Raw genomic sequence first — 24,908 nt, 5'->3', positions numbered from 1 at the left:
ATATCCTGGAGTTGATCTTAATTTTAAAAAAGCTCAGTGTGTTCACACCCTCAACAAATAAAAGTAGATCTAAAGAAAAAAAAAAAGAAAAAAAAAAAAAACACAACCCTAAAGTAACCAGAAACCACATCTGAAAACATCAGACAATTCACTTGGCTTCATTGTTTTTCACAGTAGAAAATGAATTTAATGCACTTTTTGTTTGTGCTACACACATGGACAAAATTGTTGGTACCCTTCCATTAAAGAAAGAAAAACCCACAGTGGTCACTGAAATAACTTGAAACTGACAAAAGTAATAATAAATAAAAAATTGCTGAAAATTGACTAATGAAAATCAGACATTGCTTTTGAATTGTGGTTCAGCTGAAGTATTTAAAAAAACAAACTAATGAAACTCGCCAAAAATGATGGTACTCTTAACTTAATATTTTATTGTACAACCTTTTGAGGCAATCACTGCAATCAAATGATTTCTGTAACTCTCAAAGAGACTTCTACACCTATCGACAGGTATTTAGGCCCACTCCTCATGTGCAAACTGCCCCAGCTGTCTCAGGTTTGAAGGGTGCCTTCTCCAGACTGCTTGTTTCAGCTCCTTCCACAGATGTTTTAGGATTTAGATCAAGGCTCATAGAAGGACACTTCAGAATAGTCCAGTGTTGAGTTCTTAGGTGTTTTTATCTGTGTGTTTTGTGTCATTATCCTGTTGGAGGACCCATGACCTGTGACTGAGACCAAGCTTTCTGATACTGGGCAGCACATTTTGCTCCAGAATGCCTTGATAGCCTTGAGATTTCATTGTACCTTGCACAGATTTAAGACACCCTGTGCCAGATGCAGCAAACCAACCCCAGAACATAACCAAGCCTTCTCCACGTTTCACAGTAGGTACAGTGTTCTTTTCTTTGTTCCTTTCATTTTTCATCTGTGACACAGAGCTCATGTGACTTGCTGAAAAGCTCCAGTTTTGTCTCATCTGTCCAAAGGACATTCTCCCAGAAGCTTTGTCCAGGGAGGTTGGCTACAGTCCCGTGGACCTTAACCTTCTAAATATGTGCAACTGTAGTCACAGGAACATCAAGCTGCTTATATGGTCTTATAGCCTTTACCTTTATCATGCTTGTGTATAATTTTCCTTCTAATCTCCTCAAACAACTCTCTCCTAAGCTTTCTGTGGTCCATGTTCAGTGCACATCATGACACCAGACAGCACAGTAACTACTTTTCACCCATTAAATAGGCAGACTCACTGATTACAAGTTTGAAGACCCCTGTAATTCTAATTACAGGACACACTTTAGTTTAACATGTCCCTATGGTCTTTTCTAGGGGTACCCTCATTTTTGCCCAGGACAGTTTCATTAGTTTGTTTTTTAAATGCTTCTGTTAAACTGTTTGTTTGTTTGTTTGTTTGTTTGTTTACCAACAAACAGGTACCAATCAGATGCCTGATTGAGCCTGTCAGCTCACACTGGATCCCAACACAGCTAATGAACACTTGTTTGACAAGATCAGAGCGGTGACCAGCATTGTAACTATCTAGTCATATCCTGACCATCTAGACAGATTTGAGACTGTATACCAAGTGCTGTGCAGAGAGAGTGTGTGCAGACCGTGCTACTGGGAGGTTGAATGGAGCGGATTTGGTGGAATTGAAATAACTGTGTCAAATAAAAGTATTAGCAGGAAAGGAACAGGTAATGAATGTAGGTTTGGGAATAACAATCAGTCTTGGAGTTTATACTGTTCTCCATTCAAATGTTCATTCTGGCACAATGACAAACAATCTAAAATCTCCAAAAGACACAATGCCTCTATAATAGGAGTGTATGTAAATTACAGGGCAGGATCTCTATCCTACTATAGTGTCTGGACTTTGTCAAACTACATTCACTCAGCCTCTCTACCCAGGGTTTTATGTTTTCTCAGAATCAACAGTAAAAGTTTTGCAACCCATATTCTAAAAAATGGCTCTGTGCTTATGTAGCACTTATAAATTGATCTAATGTCCATGTTACTACAATAAATTTGAAAAGTTAATTACTGTACTTGTTTTTAGTTAATGAGTTATCATAAACTTGTCATTATTTACATATTTACTGCTCGTTGAACGTACATATTTTACCTAGGAAATTTTGCAATTAATTATATCAACATATATTTTTTTTAATTCTAAAATGACCCTCTCAGTGTATACTAAAGAAAAGTCTGTTCTGCGAGAATCCTATAGTTTATTATTCATTTTTACCTGTGTAGCCCAGATGGCTGAATAACTATCATGTTTATCTTTTTTGAATTTAAAATTTGAATTTGATTTTCGTTGCATAAATAATATTTATTGAAATTATATTGTAGCTTTTCTGTTTAATTCTTTTGTATAACAATCTCATACCAGAATACAAACAGTTTAATTTTCCCATAGTTCTAAAACAGTTTTAATAAACATTTTCAGTGGTTTAATAATGCTTTATTTTGTAGCCCAATGATCAAATTGTGATATTTTTTGGTTTCTTTGTTTTTTAAATTTACAGATTTGTGTTTGATAATCTGTGTCCAACAACCAATGATTATAATATGTATCTTTAAATATGTAATTTATAATGACAATAACTTATCATGCACAGAAACTGCAAAAAAAGAGTTTATCAGGATAAAGGACTTATCCTGTATATACATCCATCCACATTATACCATTTTAGATGTGATTAAAACTTTACCCCATGCAGTGCACAGACGAGTGAGGTCTTGTTTGAAGAGGTAATGCCTAATAACCACAGTCAGAGGAACTACAGACACTGGAATTACAGGACCTGAGAGCCAAAATAGCACATTTGGCCATCTTCTCCTAGTGAAGTGATGGTATCCTCTCCTGTTACTGTCAGTTACAGTGACTCTAACCAATTCTGGGCATCTGTAAGCTCATATATGCAGAAGAGGGCAGATAGAGTTCTCCTCCTAGTGTCTTGCATTGCTCTTTGCTGCAGCCTAAACTGAAGGTAAAAAGTCTTCATATGTCTCAGAGAAAGCACATATTAGCACTTCCTATTGGTAGCTGTTAAAGCATATTAAGGACAGCTGGCTGGTGAGTCTTCTTTAGATTGAATCAAATTTTGGCTTGTGATTTGTTCCTAGGGCTTAAATGTTGATGACAATTGTTTACTTCCTGTAAGGTGAAGAAAAAAAAGTATGCGATTGGTTCATTTGTGAAAATGGGAACTTTTCTAAAAGTGTATAGTTTGTGTAGGTTTTGTTAGAGATGGTGAAACAGAGTATTTGTGATTGTGGGTTTTGAATCTTTTATCTGATTGATTGATGGTCTTGTTATTTTTTTTTAAATTACATTTTATTCTGTAGGGAAAGAGGTTTTGCACCTTTTCTTCAGTATAAAGACAGTCTACCATCTTCAGGATCTGTGTTAATTTGAGGTCACTGTCTCTCTGAAAAAGTGAAAAGTTAATACTATGCTTTCAGAGATCATTTCTAAAATGTTTAACTTGGGAACATGAGTTGAAAGTGTTTCATCTCTCTAACCATGATTAGGAGTTTTGATGTACTCTTTTGAACATGAATCAGATTTAAGCTACTTATTTTTCTTCAGTGTTTACCTTTAATCAATGTTCTGTGTAGGATGCAGAGTACATGATGTGAGAGGTACAGTAGAAAGTTTGAGACAAAAATGAAGTTTTGATTTATAAGATAGTATGCACCGTTCAGGCATAACATTATGAACAGTGAGAGGTGAAGTGAATAAGACTGATTATCTCCTCATCATGGCACCTGTTTGTGGGTGGGATATATTAGGCAGCTAGTGAACATTAAGGAATAATGGTCAAGTGTAAGGATTTGAGCGAGTTTGACAAGGGCCAAATTATGATGGCTAGATGACTGGATCAGAGCATCTCCAAAACTGCAGCTCTTGTGGGGTGTTCCTGGTCTGCAGTGGTCAGTATCTATCAGAAGTGGTCCAAGGAAGGAACAGTGGTGAACTGGTGACAGAGTCATGGCAGCCAAGGCTCACTGATGCATGAGGAGGGGGAAGGCTTGCCCATGTGATCCGATACAACAGTTGAGCTACTGTTGCTCAAATTGCTGAAGAAGTTAATGCTGGTTCTGATAGAAAGGTGTCAGCATATACAGTGCATCACAGGCCAGGGCTGTTTTGGCAGCAAAAGGAGGACCAAAACAATATTAGGCAGGTGGTCATAATGTTATGCCTGGTCATTGAAGGTTAATGTATCTGCTTAAGAGGGCTGTGGAATAATGCTTCAAGGCTGTTTTTTTTTTTTTTATCTTTTAGCCTGTTGATCAAAGGTTTCTCTTCATCTGTTTGATTTAACCAGTATCTTCACTTTGCTACCCAAACTCATTTAAAGCTAGACGTAGACATGTGTAAGTCATGATTATTCACTGGTATAACCAGTATAATAAAAGTAAAATTACTTTGCATTAAAAGGAAGTGTGTGTGTGTTTCTCTGTGTGTGTGTGTGTGTGTGTGTGTGCAGTTTCTTGACACCACAGTGGGCCTCATCAAGCTGGATATGAATGGATTTATGAGGAAATGATTCATGCAAGTGTTTTTTTAGGCCTCAGTGAAAATGCAAGGTGTACAGATGTGTTTTTACAATTACGTTTTTTTTTAGTTCAGCAAATGTACAAGTACACTGGAACCTCGGCATACAAGTGCCCTCCCTTATGAATTTTCACCTAAAGAATTGAAATTTTGCAAGAAATTTTCATCGGCACACAAAGCATTTCGGCATACGAACGAACTGAACCAAACCCAGGCTAAGAGGCATGTATGTCAAGAGCCGTTCAAAACTTGTGTGTGTCAGTGGAAAGCCAAGAGAAGTGAGGTTTTTTTATTTACAAATTTTACCTTTTTTTGTCAGCGGAAACTGTTTTAAAAGAGTCAACCAACAACACCAACAGTGCCCTTGGCATGCATTTAAAAGCTAGGTGATTTTTCAGGTGTTTTTTGTTTAGTTTTGTTCACAGATTGGTGGCATGGGTGGTCTGTTCTACTTTTAGCCCAAGCTTGGTGGCACAACTTCCTGTGAGGACCCCTGACATGGAATGCTTGACTTGAGTCAGTTCTTGCAACCGTACAGTTTGCATACACATCGTATTGGAAATATATATAATAATATTTTTGGGTGTCTGGAACAGATTATCTTCGTTTATATTATTTCTTAAGGTGAAAATACAATATAACAATACAAATACAAATACAAATATACAATACAAATTTTCACCTTAAGAACTTGTCTCCAGAATGAATTAAATTCGTATGCCGAGGTTCCACTGTACTTATTTTCAGTAATATTTGACCTAAGTACACATTTTCCAATATAATACTCAAGGAGTTTTTGCTTTTCTTATGATAGTATAGTTTATCATAGTTGTTCAATTGTTATGTCTTTTATTTGCATAATCTAAATTTACCATCTTTATTTAATTTTTACCACCATAATTTTGGCTCGTTTATTTTCTGAGGTATGAAAAAGTTATGTCAATACTTTTAGAAATTATTTCTGTAGTGTCTAACTGAGAAAAGAGAGATTTGGAAGTCTTATGTCTCTCTAATCACAATGATAAGCTGTTACGTATTTATCTGAGCTTGAAACAGATTTTCGCTGATGATTCTGTCATGGACTTTAATCACTGATGAATATTCTTTATTCTTATGAGGTGTTGCAGAGTATTTGATCCAGGTGATCATTACAAAGACAAGCAAAATACACTATATTGCCAAAAGTATTCGCTCACCTGCCTTGACTCGTATATGAACTTAAGTGACATCCCATTCCTAATCCATAGGGTTCAATATGACGTCGGTCCACCCTTTGCAGCTATAACAGCTTCAACTCTTCTGGAAAGGCTGTCCACAAGGTTTAGGAGTGTGTTTATGGGAATTTTTGACCATTCTTCCAGAAGTGCATTTGTGAGGTCACACACTGATGTTGGACGAGAAGGCCTGGCTCTCAGTCTCCGCTCTAATTCATCCCAAAGGTGTTCTATTGGGTTGAGGTCAGGACTCTGTGCAGGCCAGTCAAGTTCATCCACACCAGACTCTGTCATCCATGTCTTTATGGACCTTGCTTTGTGCACTGGTGCACAGTCATGTTGGAAGAGGAAGGGGCCAGCTCCAAACTGTTCCCACAAAGTTGGGAGCATGGAATTGTCCAAAATGTCTTGGTATGCTGAAGCATTCAGAGTTCCTTTCACTGGAACTAAGGGGCCAAGCCCAGCTCCTGAAAAACAACCCCACACCATAATCCCCCCTCCACCAAACTTTACACTTGGCACAATGCAGTCAGACAAGTACCGTTCTCCTGGCAACCGCCAAACCCAGACTCGTCCATCAGATTGCCAGATGGAGAAGTGCGATTCGTCACTCCAGAGAACGCGTCTCCACTGCTCTAGAGTCCAGTGGCGGCGTGCTTTACACCACTGCATCCGACGCTTTGCATTGCACTTGGTGATGTATGGCTTGGATGCAGCTGCTCGGCCATGGAAACCCATTCCATGAAGCTCTCTGCGCACTGTTCTTGAGCTAATCTGAAGGCCACATGAAGTGTGGAGGTCTGTAGCGATTGACTCTGCAGAAAGTTGGTGACCTCTTCGCACTATGCGCCTCAGCATCCGCTGACCCCGCTCTGTCAGTTTAGGTGGCCTACCACTTTGTGGCTGAGTTGCTGTCGTTCCCAAACACTTCCACGTTCTTATAATACAGCTGACAGTTGACTGTGGAATATTTAGGAGCGAGGAAATTTCACGACTGGATTTGTTGCACAGGTGGCATCCTATCACAGTTCCACGCTGGAATTCACTGAGCTCCTGAGAGCGACCCATTCTTTCACAAATGTTTGTAAAAACAGTCTGCATGCCTAGGTGCTTGATTTTATAAACTGTGGCCATGGAAGTGATTGGAACACCTGATTCTGATTATTTGGATGGGTGAGCGAATACTTTTGGCAATATAGTGTATATTATGACAATGCCTAATATATTACTAATATTGAATGAAGTTTATCCATGAAAATAAATGTGGTTATGTGAAAATAAATCGTGAGAAAATCATTTGGGCATAATCTATTTGGACAGCTGTTCATTTCAGTGTGTGTGTGTTTGTGTGTGTGTTCATTTCGAAGCTAAAATCTAACATCTTCAAGATTTTTTAAAATATTTTGGGTCACTGACTGTTTGCAGTGGCAATAGTTTAAGACTATACTTTCACAGAACATTTCTACAGCATGAATCAGGTTTCAGCTCATGATTTTTTTGTCATGGCTTTTAACCATCAATGAATGCTCTTTAATCTTATGAATATAAAGAGTGATTAATAGAGGAGAGTAGTATCATTGCATGGTACTTTGTATGATCATGTAAGTGTATGAACTTCGTTGTAAAACAAGTTTTTATCTTTAATAAATGGCTGATGCTTAGCATGAAACGAGCAACCCACATATTTAGGCTGTGTAAAACACAGCAATGTTAATACTCTATAGTTAACATGTGGACACAATTTGAACTTAAATACTTCTTCCTTTTACTTCTTCTTTCTTTTGAACAGGATATGCTTGTGTTGAAATGAAAGAGAAAAATGTGTAACACAAAAATTTCCATTCAAATCTTTGTAAGCCTGATTATGAACCCATGTTGTTGTTGTTCTTGTTCTTTCGGCTGCTCCCTGCCACAGCGGATCATTTGGTCTACATGTTTCAATTTGGCACAGGTTTTTACACTGGCTGCCCTTTCTGACAGAACCTTCCCATTTATTCTGGGCTTGGGACCAGCACTGAGAGTTAACCCATAATTTTAACCAATGTATTTATTGCTACTTTCAAAGGTATGTGCAAGGACAAGGCCTGGTGCAACAATGACGGATGTAAGAACATGCAAATGAAGTTGAACATACTAGAAGCCAAGTCACACAGGAAGCTTCTATAAATTTGTAATACATTAGCATTTAAAATAACCAAATTCTATTCAAATATCATATTCATTTACATAACAGTAGCAGTATGTTGTTAGGATATCAGATCAAAAATTTCAAGCAATATTGCATCAATTTTCCATTTCCTTTCTAGAATGACCTTCAAACGACACATTACATTAACTGCATGTAAGGGTCTGTATATATTTCAAAGGTCTGTATATATTTTTGCATATGTCCACAGTGTGAAATAAGTTTGTTTTCTCTCTCTCTCTCTCTCTCTCTCTCTCTTGGGGAAAGAGTGAGAGTGTATTTATCCTTATAGGCTGCATCACTACCTGGTACAGGAGCAGCACATAGCCACAGAGCTCTGCAGAGAGTCCTGCAGACATCCCAGGACATAAAAAAGTCAGAAAGAATAAGTTGGATCTTAATTCTAGTGTTGACCATGTGATGCAAACATACAGCAGGAAAATAGAATTCAAAACTTCACCAGAAAAACATGTAGCTTTAAATGTAGCTTTAAATTTTGTATTGGGAAATCAACATACACTATATTGCCAAAAGTATTCGCTCACCTGCCTTGACTCGCATATGAACTTAAGCGACATCCCATTCCTAATCCACAGGGTTCAATATGACGTCGGTCCACCCTTTGCAGCTATAACAGCTTCAACTCTTCTGGGAAGGCTGTCCACAAGGTTTAGGAGTGTGTTTATGGGAATTTTTGACCATTCTTCCAGAAGTGCATTTGTGAGGTCACACACTGATGTTGGACGAGAAGGCCTGGCTCTCAGTCTCCGCTCTAATTCATCCCAAAGGTGTTCTATCGGGTTGAGGTCAGGACTCTGTGCAGGCCAGTCAAGTTCATCCACACCAGACTCTGTCATCCATGTCTTTATGGACCTTGCTTTGTGCACTGGTGCACAGTCATGTTGGAAGAGGAAGGGGCCAGCTCCAAACTGTTCCCACAAAGTTGGGAGCATGGAATTGTCCAAAATGTCTTGGTATGCTGAAGCATTCAGAGTTCCTTTCACTGGAACTAAGGGGCCAAGCCCAGCTCCTGAAAAACAACCCCACACCATAATCCCCCCTCCACCAAACTTTACACTTGGCACAATGCAGTCAGACAAGTACCGTTCTCCTGGCAACCACCAAACCCAGACTCGTCCATCAGATTGCCAGATGGAGAAGCGCGATTCGTCACTCCAGAGAACGCGTCTCCACTGCTCTAGAGTCCAGTGGCGGCGTGCTTTACACCACTGCATCCGACGCTTTGCATTGCACTTGGTGATGTATGGCTTGGATGCAGCTGCTCGGCCATGGAAACCCATTCCATGAAGCTCTCTGCGCACTGTTCTTGAGCTAATCTGAAGGCCACATGAAGTTTGGAGGTCTGTAGCGATTGACTCTGCAGAAAGTTGGCGACCTCTTCGCACTATGCGCCTCAGCATCCGCTGACCCCGCTCCGTCAGTTTACATGGCCTACCACTTCGTGGCTGAGTTGCTGTCGTTCCCAAACACTTCCACGTTCTTATAATACAGCTGACAGTTGACTGTGGAATATTTAGGAGCGAGGAAATTTCACGACTGGATTTGTTGCACAGGTGGCATCCTATCACAGTTCCACGCTGGAATTCACTGAGCTCCTGAGAGCGACCCATTCTTTCACAAATGTTTGTAAAAACAGTCTGCATGCCTAGGTGCTTGATTTTATACACCTGTGGCCATGGAAGTGATTGGAACACCTGATTCTGATTATTTGGATGGGTGAGCGAATACTTTTGGCAATATAGTGTATATTCAACATATATAGAATACAAATAAACTGAGTTTTGGATTAGCAGATGAGCTGTGTCAAGTTTGGTGGGGAAGTGACTTATCACATCTAGTTTGTACAAATTTGTAAAAGTAATTCAATGTTACACAACCACAGTGTGCATTATATCTCCTTCTGGTCACAAATACGGAACTAAAATGTTTGTGTGTGTATTTTGTGATTATCATGCTATCTGCAGCAAAGAATGGACCTGAATATCAAACATCCAGCTGTACTTACACACTGTACAAATATACACTGTACAAAAAGCACCATATCTCTGCTTTGATCTCAAAAATAATCAGTTAATGAACTTTAAAAATATATGTAGTGTAAATATGTCTGTTTAATGTGTATGTCCTCCATCATGAATAAAAGAAAATGTGATTTCACTACCCCATTTTGTGGCTAGCAGAAACCCTGCTTCACTCTAATTAAATAAAATGGATGTATAAAGGTGGGGTTCATTTATAAATATCACAGCAACTTGCACCACAACGGAAATCTTTCTCTCTTTCTCTGTATTTGTAAGAACAAAGGAAGTGTAGAGGCTTTAACATAAACCACTGATCAGTCAGTCGTTTATCAGTGTGAGAGAATGGAGCTGTGGTCACTCTGTGTGATGATCTGTGAGTAAAAATGGCTTGTTTGATTGTTTGTTTATTGGCTTGTTTAAAGTATTTTTGGTTTGTTTGTTTGATTGATTGATTGGTTGATTGTTTGTTTGATTGATTGTGTATTTTTGTTTTTTTGTTGTTTCATTTTGGTGTAATTTATATGCAGAATAGTATTAATTAAGTGCATGAATGCCACAAGGACAGTGAAATAAATGTGTGTGTGTAGGATACAGTATAGTCTGAGTGTACAGATGAGTGTATAAACTACTGTGTTTCTGCTAATGTTCTGAGTGAAAGTGCTGCTATTAGATGTGCTATTTAATGTGATGTTAGTGTCTTCAGCGTCTTTATCGCACAATGAAGTGGTTTCACTGGATTCAATCCATAATCATTAATATAATAATTAATAATGTGACTGGAGTAGATATACAAAGGTGATTAATAAATTTATCAAATGAACTATTTAACACAGTGCAAATAAATGTGATGAGTGACAATAGACTGTTTCTTCATTTTTAGAGCCACAATTAGCTTCTTTAACTGGTCTCTTACTAACTGTGTATTTCCCCTCTAACACACATCAGCCATTTTTGGTCCAGTGAATACTGTGTCGGTCCCAAGACCGGATAAATAGATAGGGTTGCGTAAGATCCAGCGTAAATCATTGCTAAATTTAATCATGTGAATCGTCAGTACTCTGAATTTCATACCGGATCGGTCGAGGCCCAGATTAACAACTACCGCCATCAGTGCTGTTGACCTACAGGGTGCGAGTGGAAATTGGGCTACTGTTGGTCGAAGAAGTAGAGGAGGGAGAAAAGTGCGTAGACAGAGAGAGAAGAGGAAAGGTAAGAGTGGTTGGAGCTGTGCATTGCTGCACAGTCGTGAGTCAGCAGAGTGAACAGCAATGGACTGAGCACACAGCCCTGAGGTGCTCCAGTGCTCAGTGTGGTGGTGCTGGAGATACTGCTCCCGATCCGGACTGACTGAGGTCTCCCAGTCAGGAAATCCAGGATCCAGTTGCAGAGAGAGGTGTTCAGGCCCAGGAGACTCAGCTTCTTAATCAGCTGCTGAGGGATGATTGTGTTGAATGCTGAACTGAAATCTATGAACAGCATTCAAACGTAGGAGTCCTTACAGTCCAGGTGTGTGAGGGCCAGATGCAGGGTTGTGGTGATGGCGTCTTCCGTGGAACGGTTAGGACGATACACAAACTGCAAGGGGTCCAGCAAGGGTGGTAGCTGTGACTTGATGTGCCTCATGACGAGCCTCTCGAAGCATTTCATCACGATTGGTGTGAGTGCAACGGGACGGTAGTCATTGAGGCAGGAAACCGTGGACTTCTTTGGCACAGGGACGATGGTCGTTGTCTTGAGGCACGTAGGGATGATGGAGCTGCTCAGCGAGATGTTGAAGATGTCAGTGAAGACATCTGCTAGCTGCTCTGCACACTCCCTGAGAACTCTGCCAGGAATGTTGTCTGGTCCAGCAGACTTCCGTGGGTTAACTCTGCATAGAGTTCTCTTCACATCAGCCGTGGCTGTGCCTCAAACCGAGCGTAGAAGTCGTTCAGCGCATCTGGAAGGGAGGCATCACTGTCACAGGAAGGTGAAGTTGTCCTGTAGTTGGTGATCGCCTGAATGCCCTGCCACATGCGCCGGGAGTCTCTGCTGTTCTGGAAGAGGCCATGGATTCTCTGGGCGTGTGCACACTTCGCCTCTCTGATGGCTCGGGACAGTTTGGCCCTTGCTGTTTTTAAGGCCGCCCTGTCCCCTGATCTGAAGGCAGAGTCTCTCGATTTCAGGAGAGCACGCACTTTCGCAGTCGTCCACAGCTTCTGGTTGGAGCGTGTTGTGATGGTCTTGGAGACAGTCACGTCATCGATGCATTTCCCGATGTAGCTGGTCACTGATGCCGTGTATTCCTCCAAGTCAATAGAGTCGCCGTTGGTTGCAGCCTCCCTAAACATACGCGCCGGGAATGTTTGAATAAACAACATCCAGCGTGTTCGCCCCTCTCGTAGCAAAGTCCACATACTGATGGAATTTAGGGAGCACTGTTCTGAGATTTGCATGATTGAAATCTCCAGCGATGATCATTTACACATCTATGTGTATCCACTCATGCACATTTCAATCAAATGGTCTGTAAATGAAGACTGGTCAGGAAAAAAAAATCTAATCTGCTTTAAAACCCAGCTACACAACTGTAGCGGTACAACCACCCAACAGCAACACTGCTTTAACAAAGAGTTATATATATTTCCACAATTCATTTACACCGTTTTAATATGCATTTACACCATTGTCCAGGCTCCTCCCTCCTGTGTGCAATGCTTTGTGGGCAATATTACCCGTTAGAGTGTGCAATGTTCTGCACTTTGAATTTCTAGCGGAAGTAGTAGAACATCCAGGAATTTTTGGAATACTCTTTTCAGTATACTACGATTTGGGGCATACTAATTCTATTTTTGAATACTATTTAGGACACATAGTATGAGAATTTGGACACAGCGTACGTTTTTGTGTGTTAACTAACATCATTACCAATGCGTTGGTGGTGTATAATATACAAAGCATATCTTTGTCCATTTTGTCAGCAATTGATCAATTGAGCAATTGAGTTCAAAAAATTATGGAAAACCACTGAACTTTACAATACATGACGCTACAAGAGTGAAAAAAATCATCCTATGATTAATGTAACTACTTTCTACTCAATGACCTTGACAGAAATGTAGTGGAGTAAAAAGTAGAGTATTTGTCTTTCAAATGTAGTGAAGTTAAAGTAAGAAGTATCCAGAAAAAATAATACTCAAGTAAAGTACAGATACTCAAAAAGTGTACTTAAGTACAGTACTCAAGTAAATGTACTTCTTTACTGTCCACCTCTGACTGTATGTGCTACTGAGATTGAGTTTTTCCCCATACAAATGATACATTATCCTGCAGTCTGTATTGCACTTTAGTGTTAGGGCAAATGAGCAGCTTTGTAATGTGAGATAAAGGAAGTGATGCAATTCAGATTCAGATTAGCAGATGTGGATAAATTTATATGTGAGACAGTAAAGAGCCGCATAGTGAGCTGAGTGACAATAGTTTCTTTAAAATACCACACATTACTGAAACAGGTAAATATATTGCCTGTCTTCTAGCTAAAAAGAAACTAGAAATATATTTTTTTTATTTACAGGATATGACATTATTCTCATATGTCTTTATTAAAAAATGAAAAAGTCAGCATTACATATTCTCCCTCTTCCTCTTCTCTTTTTTTAGTGCTTATTTCACTTATCCAGGTTGGAAAAGCTCAAGGTGATTTCTATGTATTTTATTTCTTAGTTGTGTTCATGTTGGATTTGTATTAAGATGGAGAATTTTTGTGTTATTCTTTTTAAGTGATGTTTATATACATCACGAGTTGTCAGTGTAACGACAAGCCCGAAGCAGATTGTTGCCAATCCATATTCGAATCTTTATTGAATAATATAAAACGACAGGCAAAAATCATAAACAAAACAAAAGCGAAAGGTCAAAACCAGAAAATCAAACACTATAGCAACAAAAGCTGAATAAATAACACGAGACAAAATCAGAAACGAGAAACCTAAGCGAGAGTCCATACACAATAATCCAATAAGCGTAATCCATTATATAAAGCTTGGTACGGTTCGGGGAACGATACTTCCCCGAAGCATGGGTTAGCATGCTGCTTATGAGTGGTAAAACCCCAGAAGAGTTCTTAGCTGGTGGATTAGAATTCGAGCAAGGGACCCCTTGGCTGGCCTGACACCACGACTGGTGTTACAGGCAGTAGTGAAGTCTGGATGTGTCTAGTCTATTGAACAAAATAATCAATAAACGTTGTAACTAATAACTAGTAACTAATTTAGTAACACATTGAGAATTTTTACACAAAGCCACTTGGTGTTGGTTTTCTTTAATTTATAAAATGAAATAATATTTTTTTCAAAACTGTATTTGTTCAATTGGACTGTTTTTGTCTTCTAAAAAAAGCTCAGAAAGATTTGAAACAATTAAGTTTTAAATTATTCGTGTACTATTTAGTCATGGTTAGTGTTTTTTTAAATTTTTTTATCAGCTATTAGTAACAGCTTATCTCTGTCTGTAGTAGTGTAGTATTGATTAGTGAGATAAACACTCTGAGAGCAGCACATGAACTGTGTGTTTCACCTCCAACTACAGAAAAACCTAAACCTAAACTCACATCAAACCATGAAGGAGATGTACTGACAGGAAACTCAGTGACTCTGTCCTGTACACTGAAGCTACAGTCTGCTGGATGGAAGTTTTACTGGATCAAACCCACACAGAGCTCTGAGACTGAGACTGAAACAGACTTCTACATCATCAGTTCAGTTAGAGTCTCTGATGGAGGTCAGTACAGGTGCAGAGCTGGAAGAGGAACCCCAGTCAACTACACAGACTACAGTGATTCACTCTGGGTAAATGTTACTGGTGAGTAAATAAGTTTGCAGTGTTTAAAAAATATATACAACCTGTGCAAAAGTTTAATACACATGCAAAGAAATCATGTAAAGATGCTTTTAAAATAATTAGTTTGTACATAAAAAAAAAACATTACAAAGTAGTCAGTAATAAACTAAACAGAGTCAATATTTGGTGTGATAATCCTGTGACATTTTATGAGGAAAGTGACTACTGAGTGAATATTTTTGTCTAAAAAGTGGTCTATTACATAATATTATTCTTTTTTCTGTATCGTTTTTAGGCAATGTTTGGAAATCTAAAATGTTTTTTGTTGTTTTGGCTCAATAATGCAAATGTCATAGAATAAATATCTATAACAAAATTTGTACAACAACAGGCTGCTCAAGACTTTTATACAGTATACTTGTTAGTAAACTTTAGGTAATATTATTACATATACACTACACCATCACTAATTATTCGACTAATCACAGACTAATGACAGTAGAATCAGAACTGTATTTATTGCATTGTTTATTTTGTGGTGTTAATAATAAGATTATGTTTCTACAGAGAGTCCTAAAGCTGTGGTGACCATAAAGCCCGACAAACATGTGTTTAGAGGAGAGACTGTGACTCTCAGGTGTGAAATACAGGGAGGAGGAGACACTGAGTGGACATACAGCTGGTATAAAAATGATGACAAACTAGTCCAGATAACACAGGAGTTCAGCCTCAGCTCAGTTAGAAATGAAGACAGTGGTAACTACACCTGCAGAGGGAGGAGAAGCAGTGACACTCAGAGCTCAGAGATCAGTGATGCTGTTACTCTCACTGTATCAGGTGAGTGTGTGAGTTTGTGTTATCTTGTCATTAATTATATGTAAACTCTGTATGATTTTTTACATGTTTGTTGTCCATCAGATGTAGCAGAGGCAGTAGTGAGTGTGTCTCCATCGAGCTGGCTGACTGAAGGAGATTCAGTGACTCTAAGCTGTGAGGTTAAACACTCCTCTACAGGCTGGACATTCAGCTGGTACACAGTTTTTCTCTACAGAGACAGTCAGGGTTCCATCTGGTACAGAGCATTGCTCCTCTCAGACAGCAGCAGAGGATCTGGAGGCTCCTACACTCTCAGTCCTGTTACTCTGAATCACACAGGAGTTTATGTGTGCAGAGCAGAGAGAGGAGTCTTTCATGCAGATTACAGCAAACTACAGCCACTGTGGATCACTGGTGAGGAAATAAAACATTGTTGAGTTTAATCAGAGTAAATATGTATAAATGAATGAATAAATGAATAAATAGTGAATTTATTAAATAAAGAGTAACACACATCTAGAGGAGGTTCAGGGCTACATTATTTTCATATAGCAGTCTGGTCTGAAGAGGTTTATGTAGCATGTAGTTACAGGGGGTCTCCTTGTGGTCTGAAAAGTAGGCAAGTAACTATCCAAAATTCACAGCAGATCTGTAAGATAATGACTCACACATCTCACAGTGCTTAACTAAAACTGACAATCAGCAGCATTTATTCCATCAGAAGTAACCTTAAACCACATTGTGTAGATGCACCACAGACTGAATGTGTGCTGTGTTCGAAGTAATTCAATTTTGATTTGATTTGTTAATTGAAAGTAACAAATCCTGTCCTGTGTTTTTGTGTTGTCTTTTTTTTGTACTTATTGTTTTTGCACTGTCTTGTCATTGCTTTGTTTGCACCTAGCTGCACACTTTGCACTTTATGTGGCTTGGACAAACGTCGGTCCTAGCTCTGTGTTGATTTTCGTATTTGATCTTTATGTTGTATGTTTACGTAGCACCAGGTCCTGGAGAAACGTTGTTTCATTTCTCTATGTACTGCGTCAGCTATATGTGGTTGAAATGACAATAAAGCTTCTTGAATCTTGAATCTTGAAATTATTAAGTCTGAACCTGGTACTACAATCTACTGGTATGATCAAGTGATATTTCCATATTAATAACTAACCGTATCAATTCCCATCATTGCTGACATCCTTCTGAGATTTTGTAATGTTAATACTACATGAATTTATAGTTTTATATATTTTTATGCAAATTATACTTCTAAATATTTCTTTTCTATATTTCTTTTCTGGAATCTAACTAACCACCTATTGCTTTTTCCCAGTATTATTTTTTAGCCTTTTTTTCTGAGTGAGATATATTGTAATTGCTAAATCTGATCTCTTTTGATTATACAAATTACTTTGTTAAACAACAACCTGTTTCTAAATCTGTTTATTTTTTTGTCTTAGATCAGGGATCTCCAACCTTTTTCCTCTGAGACAAAATGAAGGTGGCCAAGAGCTACTTGTGTTATATTATTAGTAACATTTATTTACATAGTTTATCACTGTAAACCAAACCAGCTGAATAAGCTATTTGTTATATATTGTTATATAACTTATATAAGTTTATATAATGCTTCCATGCATGGTGTTGGTGTTGTGTGTGAAATTGACTGATGAATGGCTGCATTAAACTGTGTGATGTCCCTGGGGTAAGATTTTGGTATTTCAGGAAGTCTATGAGTCTGGTTAGGATGAAATTTCAACAGGTTTACTGAATTTTTGTCAGATTGATCTGATTGATTTTATCAGTTTTGTACATATTTTATGAACCTTTAGACAAGCTTCTCAGAAGTGGGTCAGAGCTACTGGTAGCTCTCAAGTGATATGTTGGAGACCCCTGTCTTCACAAGTCTCTGTGTATGAGCTGTTAGACACAGCAACATATTAGAACAAGAACATTCATTTGAATCTGTTTATAGTTACAACTGTAACTACATGTGCTGTTATTTGAAAATAAAGTGTATCTTCTGATTTGAGCTTTTGAGTGCTCTGTTTTTTAACATGAAATAATATATCTTTACTAATGTGTCCTGTAATAACTATTTATTTTTAAAGCAGGTAAACAAACTTTGAATAGTCCAATTAAAGCAATTAAAGGTTTAGTCCTGGATTAAATTTTAATGTTACACATGTAATTAAACTATACATATACAGGAACATTATAATAAAATCATTAAACATTTGAATCATAATGATTTCATAATAAAATGTAAATTATATTTGTATTTCAGGAGAATCTCCTCCAGTGTCTCTGATCATCAGTCCGAGCAGAACTCAACACTTTACTGCTGACTCTCTCTCAATGAGCTGTGAGGACCAGAGTGACTCTACTGGATGGACAGTGAGAGGATATAGATACATTGAGGATTTGGTCGAATGTTCAGTTTCAGGATCTACATGTAACATCAACTCCCTCTCTACATCACACACTGGAGTTTACTGGTGTCAGTCTGAATCTGGAGGACGCAGTAATCCTGTCAACATCACAGTGCACTGTGCGTCTTCAATGTTCTCATCTGTAACAGATTTACAATATACAGGACTAGAGATAACACTTTTAAACTCTACTGAATCAGTGTAAAGAAATGATCATTGTGTTACACTCTCTCTGATATTTACCACTGATAGAGCTCTCTGTGTTAAATTCATTACTGTATTTTATACACTTTCTATTTTCAGTGTCTTCTTTCTCTTTCCTACAGATGGTGCTGTGATCCTGGACAGTCCTGTCCATCCTGTGACTGAGGGACATCCTCTGACTTTACGCTGTTTATACCGCAGCAAAATGATCCCAGGCTCTGGTGTTGATTTCTATAAAGATGATTCCATCCTCCAGTCCCAGACTACAGGAGAGATGACCATCAGTAGTGTCTCAAAGTCAGATGAAGGTTTCTACCACTGTAAACACCCAGAGAGAGGAGAGTCACTGAAAAGCTGGGTTTCAGTCAGATTGAAAAGTAAGCTGGATTTGATTTATCTTCTAACAATAATATTTAAAATGTGCAGTGATTACTACTACTACTACTAATAATAATAATAATTCATACATAATACATTTCATTTTCAAATCAGGTAGTAAAAAAATGTAGGACAATGACTGCAGGAATGAGGGTTAAGAGTTTGCACAAAATGTATGTTTTTATGTTTAAAGATTAGTTAAAGGCGTTGGGGTGGATTATAGCACTAAATATTCCGCCCATTCCTGTCAGGCTGGTCTTAGGAACCATTAATAAATCAGTACTGGTAGACCTAAGACATAAGACATCTATTGTTTCCTGTGTGAACAATAAAAGTTTCTTTCAAAGAAAATTTGTAGAAGGTTAAACAGTACTGAAATGTCAGCAGCTTTTTCCTTTGTGTCTTTTTCTTTCCTCTGTCTCAGGTCCCGGGTCCAACACTGTACCAGTAGCTGTGGCTGTGGGACTGAGTTTGGCCTTGCTGTTCATCATCTTTTTACTGACCCTGCTGTGGAAACACAAATCCAACAAAAGTCTGCTAATTATGTTTCACTAAATTGTACACTAAGAATTGTGGATAAATCATTAAATGTTTTACATTACACAAACATGGAAATAACTTTTCAATAATTACGCTCATTACACATGATTTACACAACCTTAATTACAAATTAACTACAAAATAACACTTCTACTAAATTAGAAATAGTTATAAGCTACTAAATAGTAAAATAGTACTAATAAGAAATTGTATTGTATTTAGTATTACACAGTTTGGTACTATTTACTACTCTTTATCAAATTCAAGGTGTATCTAAATTTTTTCATAGGCAAACTAAACTAAAAAATACACACCTGATTTTCTTTAGATTCATGTATGGTGATAAATTCTAAGCTATAACTTGCACTAAATGCATTATATACAATACATTTGATGTGTCGAGGCTCCTGTGAATGACTTACAAATACATTTGTTCATATCCAGCTTGTTAAAATAGAGCTTGTTGCTTACACATTTAGCTTGTAATTACTCTTTATTTACTATCTGGTTCATTTTAACTAAACACACACACACACACACAAACACACACACAAACATATGTATAAGCATCATGAATTTCTGTCTTGTCATACAGGAAAGGACAGAGGCATACAGCAGAACAGCAATCAGACACCAGGACAGAGTCAGTCAGGAGCTGAGGATTCTCAGTCAGGATACACACCGCTTCAAACCGGTCAGACAGTGTGTCACATCATCAATACTTTCCTTATATATACAGTAATTCAATATAAGAGTATATTCTTACTAATGAGCTAACCTTGTATCACTGGAATTACTTTCAGAAATGTCAGAAAATCTGTATTGTTCTCTTTATTTGCTTTTTTTGTAGGAAATGAACACATTTATGCCACCATGGACAATGCGGGTGAGAGAGATTTCATTATTTCATTTAAAATATTTCTAATTACCCTCAAAGTAATCAATATCAGAACAAAACCATACAAATAAAAATAAAAAAGATAGAGAACATAGAGAACATGTAACACATTCAGTTCAAAACTCTAACAGATTGTGTCTACAGGTTCTACATATCTGGTATTCAGTTCAATCCCATCATGCACCTGTAATTCATCACACTGTTTCTTTTTTTTTTATTTAACAAAGCTAGATTCAGGTGAAAGCTGTGTTTTGTTTTTGTTCACTCTCACTGCAGATCATGATGCTGGACCCAGTGATGTAACTTATGCTGAGCTTGAACTGAAGCCACAGAAAAAAGCAAGGAAAAAACAAGGTAAAGACAAAAAATACTAAAAACTTTATTGGAAAACCTGTATGTATGTTCCCTTTTAATGTTTACTGATTTTTTTAACCAATTTATTTAGCTTGTCTCTGATATGCAATTCAGATGGATTTTAGTTGACTGTGGATGTTAATTCAGGGTTTCTTGTTCCTCTTACCTAGTGAAAGCCAATGTTGAACCTGATACTGTTTACTCAGAGCTGAAGCAGAACACATAGGTAAGAGAAAGTTCTGTTTACAAATCTCAAACTGAGTGAGAAATACTTACAGAAATCTTAGAATTGTGTAGAAACACTAGAAACATTTTGTTCAGTGTTCAGTGTTCCTGCCTTGTTCAGCAGGAGTTCAGTAGGTGTTAAAACACTGATAAATATGAGCTAAATAGTGTAATCAGATGTTTCTACAAGCAATTATTTTATGCTGCATCAAATTTAGTCAGTGGTTAGTCTGTCTGTTGAAGCAAGCCCTGCTGGCTGCTGGGTATCAGGTAAAGACTGCAAAAGGAAGTCAACTACTGAAACCGTCTGTAGCACATGCCAGCAGAATAGAGCTGTGCATTCTGGTTAGTCTGTCACATCTCAAAAACTCAGTAAACAAAATGAGTGAGTCCTCTAGTCATTCAGTATACTGGGGTTGACCTTAAGTTTAAATTAGATCAGTGTGTTCACACCCTCAACAAATACATCTATAGAAAAAAAAAGATAAAATAAAAACCACAACCACAACCCTAAGGTAACCAGAACCCACAGCAGATAATTCAGATAAAACAGAAGATAAAAAAGCAGATAATTCAGTTGCCTTCATTGTTTTTCACATTAGAAAATGAATTTAATGCACTTTTTATTTGTACTATATGTATATTGCTACATTGCCCTGACCTTATAAATATACATTTAAAAGCCTAGTTTCTGAAGATGTATCACTATGTGGAATAGAGTAGCATAAAAATGCAGTGGACAGAAATAAAATTTTTTCCTTAAATAATAATCCATCACTATTGAGTGCTTTATATTTTAGAATTACTGTATATATAGAAATATGCATTTGCATATTATATACCTGTATATTTGCTTTATATATATATATATATATATATATATATATATATATATATATATATATATATATATATATATATATATATATATATATATAATTATATCTTTAAACATTTTAAAAACTAAAATCTGAAACATCTCTAAATGATCATTCACAGGTGCTGAAGGTGTGTGTAAAAAGCTGAAGAGATGAGAGAGAGAGAGAGAGAGAGAGAGTTCATCTTGTTCATCATGTCTGCATTTATAGCAGGGATTCTGTAATCTGGCCCACAAGATCTACTTTCCTGCAGAGTTTAGCTCTGACCTTAATCAAACACACCTGAGAATGCTAATCAGTGTCTCCAGGACCATTAGAAAATCACAGGTAGAGAAGTTTGATCAGGGTTGGAGCTAAACTCTGCAGTACATTGACCCTCCAGGGCAAGATTTGAGGAACCCCGATATACAGAGAGAGAGTTAGATTTGTTTATACATGATCGTTGCACTTATTTGGCTTCGATTGTATGATGGGAAAGGATTATATTTTAGCAATCACTTATTTAAGCAATCTAAACTATTTCCACTCAACAGAAACAAAAGCCCAAAATGTATGTGTTAATACATACCAAGTATGTATTATCCCAGTATAATACCAAGTAGGCCTAAACTGTGTGCACTGATTGTGGCAATATCAGTATATGTAAAAAATCTCTCTCATTTTATTTATCTACTGTTAAAGGAATTGTTTTTTGTTGTTTGCTATAAATTTGGAAGTATTTCAGCAATTACTTTTGTACTTTTAGCTTGCAGAAATGATAGTCTATAATAAATTATACATATATTCTGCCATTTCCTTAAGTCTGTTAATTATAGATTCACTGTCCAGTAGCTCAACTAGTGATGGTTTTTCTTTAATATTTTTTTAATTAAATGTTATTCATTTATATTATGTATTATTTAGCAATTCTAGCAATACTGTACATTTAAAGGCAAAGGAAATATTGTTAATGTTATGAACAAAGCCTATAAAAAAAATCAGTATGAAGAGCTTACTACAGTGACACCTTTTGGGTATAATGTTTTTTTTTTTTTTTAAATAAAAATCTATCCGTTACTAAATTTTATTTGTTTGAAAATGTTTGGTTTTTTCTACCTTTACCTTTTAACCAGTATTTGTAACACACACACATACACACACACACACACCTTTTCCTCAAATAAACTTGTTATGATTAAGTTCTTCCTGTAAACACACATATCTTCATATTATTATAGGTATTCCTGCTGTATTTTAATACTTATTTAATTTTTATTATCCTGACTACTCATGACATCCTGTGAAGCAACTCACATTAATACAATAATCACAAGACAAAAGACTTTTTATTTATTTTACAAGGTCAGACGGTGAATACTCATATACAATATGACCTGCAGTCTGTTTAGGTCTTTTGGAAGTGACCTTCAGATTGTTAATACATTTAGGTTTTATTAGGTACAAAAATAGGTCTGAGAGACTGAGTGGAGTTCAGCTGTAGTTCAGTCTCTCACCAGCAGAGAGAGAGAGCTTCACTGAACCAAACTGAAAGGAAGATCAGCATCACTTCTGCTACAGAGACACTGATTTGAAGCACTGAAAAAATCCCATCTGTCATATTTTGGTACAGCGCAGTATATAAAAATATTAAATATATATAAAAATAGATGTCCATGATCATGGATCTTGTGTTTTTCATGGTTCTTCTTCTGCTCTTCTTCTGCTCTAGTTTCAAGCAAATATATAAAGCAAATATATAAACATTTCAGTGTCCTGGCCTAAGAAAAGAAAGAACAGACTGTTTAGTTTCTGCAAGCTTTGGTTTTATTTGTAAAACCTCTTTAAAAAATATATAATTGTATTTGCATAGTCACATAGTTCAACCTCAGTCAGTCTTGTAAGTTATACTGCATTCAAGGCAAGGTTGTAATATGTAATTTCCTCCACATCTAGCTAAAACTAACCGAAAAAACACCTCCTCTAATAGAAATTTCTACTCGTCAACTTGGGGTCTTCTCAGTTATCAGTTCTTTCTCTGTTTACAGAAAGACATTAAATCATTAAACTGTGAACAGTGTAAAATCCCCCTTCTATACTTTGCAATTAGTTTATAGCAGTACTTGCTTTAGATCAGTTAATATACAGACACTTGTCCATACTAATAGCTTGTTGCTAAGCTATTCACTGTTGTCCACTGTCCGCAAAATGTTTCATGAATGTAAATGTAAATGTTAACATAGCTTTTTTATGAGCTTTACATGCTCCATTCTGATCATACCCGTTTACAGGCAGAAGCTGAAACAGGAAGCACCCGCTCTCAGGAGAACACAGTGCTGCTCCAACCAGTCAGATTCTATGATACAGGATTGTTTTGATCACGTGACCTGAGAGACTTTCTTACACCTGCGATGAGGCATATTCGGATAGTGTAACGTGTTTCTTCGGGAAATGCATAAAAGCTTTGAATCTCCTGAAATTGGCGCTCTTAAAAAAACATCCCCTGTAAAACCATCAAAACAACAAAACGCAGTCTCACACTAGAATCATGTCCTTTCTTGTAGATTGCATCCGTGTTATCTGTCCAGTCCAGTCTGTTGTTCAGATGAACACCCAGGTATTTATAGGAATCTGAATCTGACCCTGAATGTTCACTGGTGGTAGTGAAGTGTATTTGTGTCTGCTTAAATCCACCACCAAATCTTTGTTTTTTTCTGCATTTATCTGGAGGCAGTTCCGTTGACACCAGTCCGCCAAGTCCTGGATCTGTTCTCTGTATTCCCTGTCATCATCATCTGTGATCAGGCCGACAATGGCAGAGTCGTCAGAGAACATCTGTAGATGACAGAATGATGAGCTGAACATGAAGTCTGCAGTGTAGGCAGTGAAGAGGAACTGGGCCAGGACTGTTCCCTGCATTCATCCACTCTGTATTCTTATTCTAATATTCTATATTTTTATAATATTTACTATATTGTTATAATGTAAATTTTACACTTCTTTTGCTGCTGGTCTCTGAGAGCTACCAACCAAATTTTGTGGTATCACTACAATGACAATAAAGACTCTCTATCTTTAACTTATCTTACTAGTGTGTTTAGCATCATATCTCCTTCTGGTCACAAATACAGGACTAGAATGGGTGTGTGCATGCTCTTTTTGCAGTTGTGGTTAGTTTCTGGTTTCTGTTGGTCTTCCTTAGAAAAAAAATGGCCTTAACCAGTCAGCATTAGTATTTCATACCCACTAGGCTATTTTGTTATTATCATGGTCTCTGCAGAAAAGAATTAATCTGAATATCAAACATACAGCTGTACTTACACACTGTACAAATATACACTGTACAATGGGCACCATATCTCTGCTGGGATCTCAAAA

General features: G+C 37.3%; 2 protein-coding genes, 1 non-coding gene and 1 pseudogene across 3 annotated transcripts in view; all 4 read left to right on the top strand.

Moving 5' to 3' along the window:
- Positions 1 to 4,377, top strand: part of LOC131356278 (Fc receptor-like protein 5) — a 29,801-nt gene extending 25,424 nt beyond the window's left edge. The window contains exon 30 of the mRNA XM_058395184.1: positions 1,437 to 4,377. The gene's annotated coding sequence lies outside the window, so the exon portion shown is untranslated. The remainder of the gene's footprint in view (positions 1 to 1,436) is intronic.
- On the top strand, positions 3,454 to 3,656 carry LOC131356953 (small nucleolar RNA U3; annotated as a pseudogene).
- Positions 4,378 to 5,509: 1,132 nt separating the features above from the next.
- On the top strand, positions 5,510 to 5,719 carry LOC131356967 (small nucleolar RNA U3). The gene has a single exon (XR_009205185.1). It is a non-coding gene; the product is annotated as a small nucleolar RNA U3 (small nucleolar RNA).
- A 4,609-nt stretch (positions 5,720 to 10,328) lies between these two features.
- LOC131356493 (Fc receptor-like protein 5) lies at positions 10,329 to 22,621 on the top strand. The gene is made up of 13 exons (XM_058395554.1): positions 10,329 to 10,387; positions 13,654 to 13,689; positions 14,581 to 14,853; positions 15,400 to 15,669; positions 15,751 to 16,062; positions 17,933 to 18,196; positions 18,404 to 18,658; positions 19,084 to 19,191; positions 19,795 to 19,893; positions 20,050 to 20,085; positions 20,374 to 20,451; positions 20,622 to 20,677; positions 21,676 to 22,621. The coding sequence occupies exons 1-12, from the start codon at positions 10,357 to 10,359 to the stop codon at positions 20,675 to 20,677; spliced, it is 1,818 nt and encodes a 605-aa protein (XP_058251537.1). The 5' UTR covers positions 10,329 to 10,356; the 3' UTR covers positions 21,676 to 22,621.
- The last annotated feature ends 2,287 nt before the right edge of the window (positions 22,622 to 24,908 follow it).

This window comes from Hemibagrus wyckioides, linkage group LG07 (assembly GCF_019097595.1).
Source record: "Hemibagrus wyckioides isolate EC202008001 linkage group LG07, SWU_Hwy_1.0, whole genome shotgun sequence".
Classification (NCBI taxonomy): domain Eukaryota; kingdom Metazoa; phylum Chordata; class Actinopteri; order Siluriformes; family Bagridae; genus Hemibagrus; species Hemibagrus wyckioides.
This window is presented reverse-complemented; position numbering and strand designations above follow the sequence as displayed.